General features: G+C 32.7%; 1 protein-coding gene across 1 annotated transcript in view; it reads left to right on the forward strand.

Annotated features, from left to right (window-relative positions):
• The first annotated feature begins 1,259 nt into the window (after positions 1 to 1,259).
• LOC106459889 (ER membrane protein complex subunit 4-like) overlaps positions 1,260 to 3,427 on the forward strand; it is a 15,310-nt gene continuing 13,142 nt past the window's right edge. Inside the window, exon 1 of the mRNA XM_013919560.2 lies at positions 1,260 to 1,347. Coding sequence (XP_013775014.1) covers positions 1,274 to 1,347 — 74 coding nt within the window. The 5' untranslated portion in view covers positions 1,260 to 1,273. The remainder of the gene's footprint in view (positions 1,348 to 3,427) is intronic.

A 3,427-nucleotide genomic window follows, 5' to 3' on the forward strand; every position in this document is an offset into this window, starting at 1 on the left:
TTTAATTATTTTATAACACACTACGAATAGTTTTCCTAGTGTCCAGAACTACATGCTTTTTCGTTAATTATTTAGGCATAAGTGTATGTGACTTAACCAGACCCAAATTTATCATGCGGAAAATATTCTAACTTACTAAAATTATGTTAGAACGATAGGTGTGGATTAGGGCTTCCATTTTGTGAGTATAAAATATTAGCAAACGTCTTAACTGGGGAAGTTATTCAGCATTCTTTGCCCTTCATTTGACCAGTATTTTCAAATTTATTGCTGCTGCAAAGTTATGTTCCAAGTGCAATAAATGCAGTTAATGTGATTGTGGCCACGATGGATATTTACCGAAAGAAAGATGTCAGGAAAAGAATGTTTCAAAAAAAGTAGAAGAAGAAAGTTGCTTCGGAAGCAATAGTCACTATCGTCATGGTGATTCAAATGTTAATGAAGGTCATTCATTGTCCCCTTTGTTCAAACTTTCTGTAAAGGCCATCTTGTGCACTTTGTCTCTTATTGTTCTTATTCAAATATTTCTGATTCTTGTTTGCTTTGAAATATTTAAGTTTCTGGCCAAGTTTACATTCGTCAGGACAGGTCAACTTTTTTTTATACCCTATAGACCCAAGTTTAATTACACAATCAATAGTCAAAAAATTAATACTACCGGATCTGCTGATGTGAAAATTGATCACTAAATTTCTAGGATCTTGGCATACTGAAGTTGTGAATTTGGGGTAAGAATATTAAATATGCATACATATGTTAAAATCTAAAACTATTAAACTTGTTTTGTCGTTGTAATTCTCTATATTAATCATGGCTTATAAGATAAACAAATTAAAAGAAAAATAGGCTAACGCTTTGAAGAGAAAATGGATAGATCGAATTCTGAACATATACGATTGGCTTCAGATAATAAGAACAAAACTCTTGAATCTTTAGTTGTATTTAGCTTTCAACTCTATTCACAAAAGAAGAAAAATACAATTTCTACTGGAGCGAATGAAAACTAGCAACGCGAACGACAATAAATTCAGTTATAAACATAAATTGTGACATAGCATTATGTTTATGCTGTTAAACTATATACAGTATAAAATAAAATAATAGTAATAAAATAAATATTACATCCTATAGTAAATTTTATGTGCAACCCCTTCCTTATTGAAATGTTATTACACAATGTGAATTTTTATAATATTGCCAGTTAAATAATAATAATAATATATTTTAAACTCAAATATTCCGAAAGGTGGCGATTAGTTGCTCATATTTGTTTATGGCGATGGCATCGATAGGGAAGAATCGAAGTATGGTACGACGTCATAAGTGGTCATTTTCCTTTCCTCAGAGGTTCGAGCTGTTTTTATATTATACATTTTATTGTATCTAAAAACAATAACTACTAATTTATAATTCGTACCAGTTTAATATTGTATTTGTCTGTATGTATATATGATAAATTATTTATAATAAATCTGATTAATCCAAGGTCTGACAGTGACTGACAAACAGCAAATTGGTATTCCTACTACTAGTAGTAGTATTACTATTAGTAACACTTCTTCAGTTCGTGGTTATACTAGTTCTTGTATATTGTAAGATACGGATTGCTTTAGATTTATAATTTATGACTGTGCAAGGTTTGGCTCGCCCTCTTGTGGTATGTGCAAACAATACGTATAATAATATTAATATTAGAGTTATTGCATAGGAGATGTTTGAATTAAGTACAATAATGTAAGTAAGTAAGATTTAAATAAATTCTATCAGAAGATATGATTTAAGATTTTAACTAAGTTTCATATACAAGCATAGTCCTATTAAGGAATGGTTAAATACACATTATCTAACTGTGAGTGTAACATTTAATATTTTATAAAATGCATAATTGCTAACACTATGAAAAGAGAGCATGCCAAACATTCTTGTTGGACAGAAGAAACAAGACTGTTCAGTATTAAACTTCAGTCAGTTCATTAGTCTGATTAGAAGTGGTTAATGAAAGTGTTCCAAAACACGACATTAATTTCTTGATGACCTAATTCCTACCAAAAACATACATCATGTATAATAGTTAAATGAACTGCCTAAATGTCACATTAGTGTAGCCTATATAACGCTTAAAGTTTAGTGTACTCTAATCCCTTATAGGGATGGCACATGACAAGACACACCTTCGGCATGTAATGCTGTTTGAATACAAGAAGAGAAACAACGCCGCTGTAGCCACAAATAATATCAAATATGTTAAATGTTTTGAACGTTCGTAAGTGTCAATGATGGTTCAGCAAATTTTGTTCAGGTGACTTGAGCCTTAAAATCTGTGATGACAGGGGGCCGACATGTTAGAATTGATAGTGATGCTCTGAAGACGCTTGTTGAGTCTAACCCAAGGCAACACACTTGTGAAGTGGCTCTGAAATTGCATGTCTTTCATGAAACAATAAGTAAATGTTTAAGGAATATGGGAAAACTCCACAAAGAAGGTGTTTTGGTGCCTCACGAACTCTCCAATGATCATCATATCCAACATGTGAATGTTGCTTCATCTCTTCTGGCGTGTAATGCACGTGAACCATTTTTGGACAGAATTGGCACCGGTGATGAAAAACGGATTCTCTATGAGAATATTAAATGCTAAAAGCAATGGCTCAGTCCTAGACAAAAACCACTTCTGACCCAAAACCTGGACATCATCTGTAGAAAGTGATGCTTGACATTTGGTGGGACATCAAAGGAGTAATTCATTTCAAACTCCTCAATCCATGGTGAACTGTCAATGCAGAAATCTATAGTCAGCAACTGGAACATTAAATCAAGCCTTTCATCAGAAATGCCCTTCACTCGGAAAGGTGTTCTCCTCCACGACAATGTATGTCCACATGTGGCACGTTTGACGCAACACAAAATTATGGAGTTTAGTTGGGAAGTTCTCCCCCACCCACCATATTCTCTAGATGTGACACTATCAGATTACCATATTTTTCGTTCGCTGCAACACCATCTTAATGGGAAAACATATGCAAATATGGAAGGTGTTAAAGAGGACATTGACATGTTTTTTTGCTTCAAGCCAATTGATTTCTTTAATCAGGGCATTAACAACTTGATTGTAAGATGGAAAAGCATCATTGATAAGAATGGAGACTATTTCATTGAATAAATTTTTTGTTTTGGTATATAAGCTGTTTGGGTTTTTTCATCTAAAAAAAGTGACATTAATTTTTTAAACAAGCTAATACAACAGAAAAAAGTTTTCTGCTTATAATTTGAGACCAGAAAGTATAATATTGATGATTTTGAGTGCATGAGTTTAATTGAAATATTCTAAAGAAGAAATATTGCAGGTCTTCTTGTCTGATTAAATGGGTTTGGGAATATATGTACTGTGGGTCTTTTTACCAGACTAGGTCATATTGGTTGACAATAT

Source organism: Limulus polyphemus, unplaced genomic scaffold (genome assembly GCF_000517525.1).
Source record: "Limulus polyphemus unplaced genomic scaffold, Limulus_polyphemus-2.1.2 Scaffold675, whole genome shotgun sequence".
NCBI lineage: Eukaryota > Metazoa > Arthropoda > Merostomata > Xiphosura > Limulidae > Limulus > Limulus polyphemus.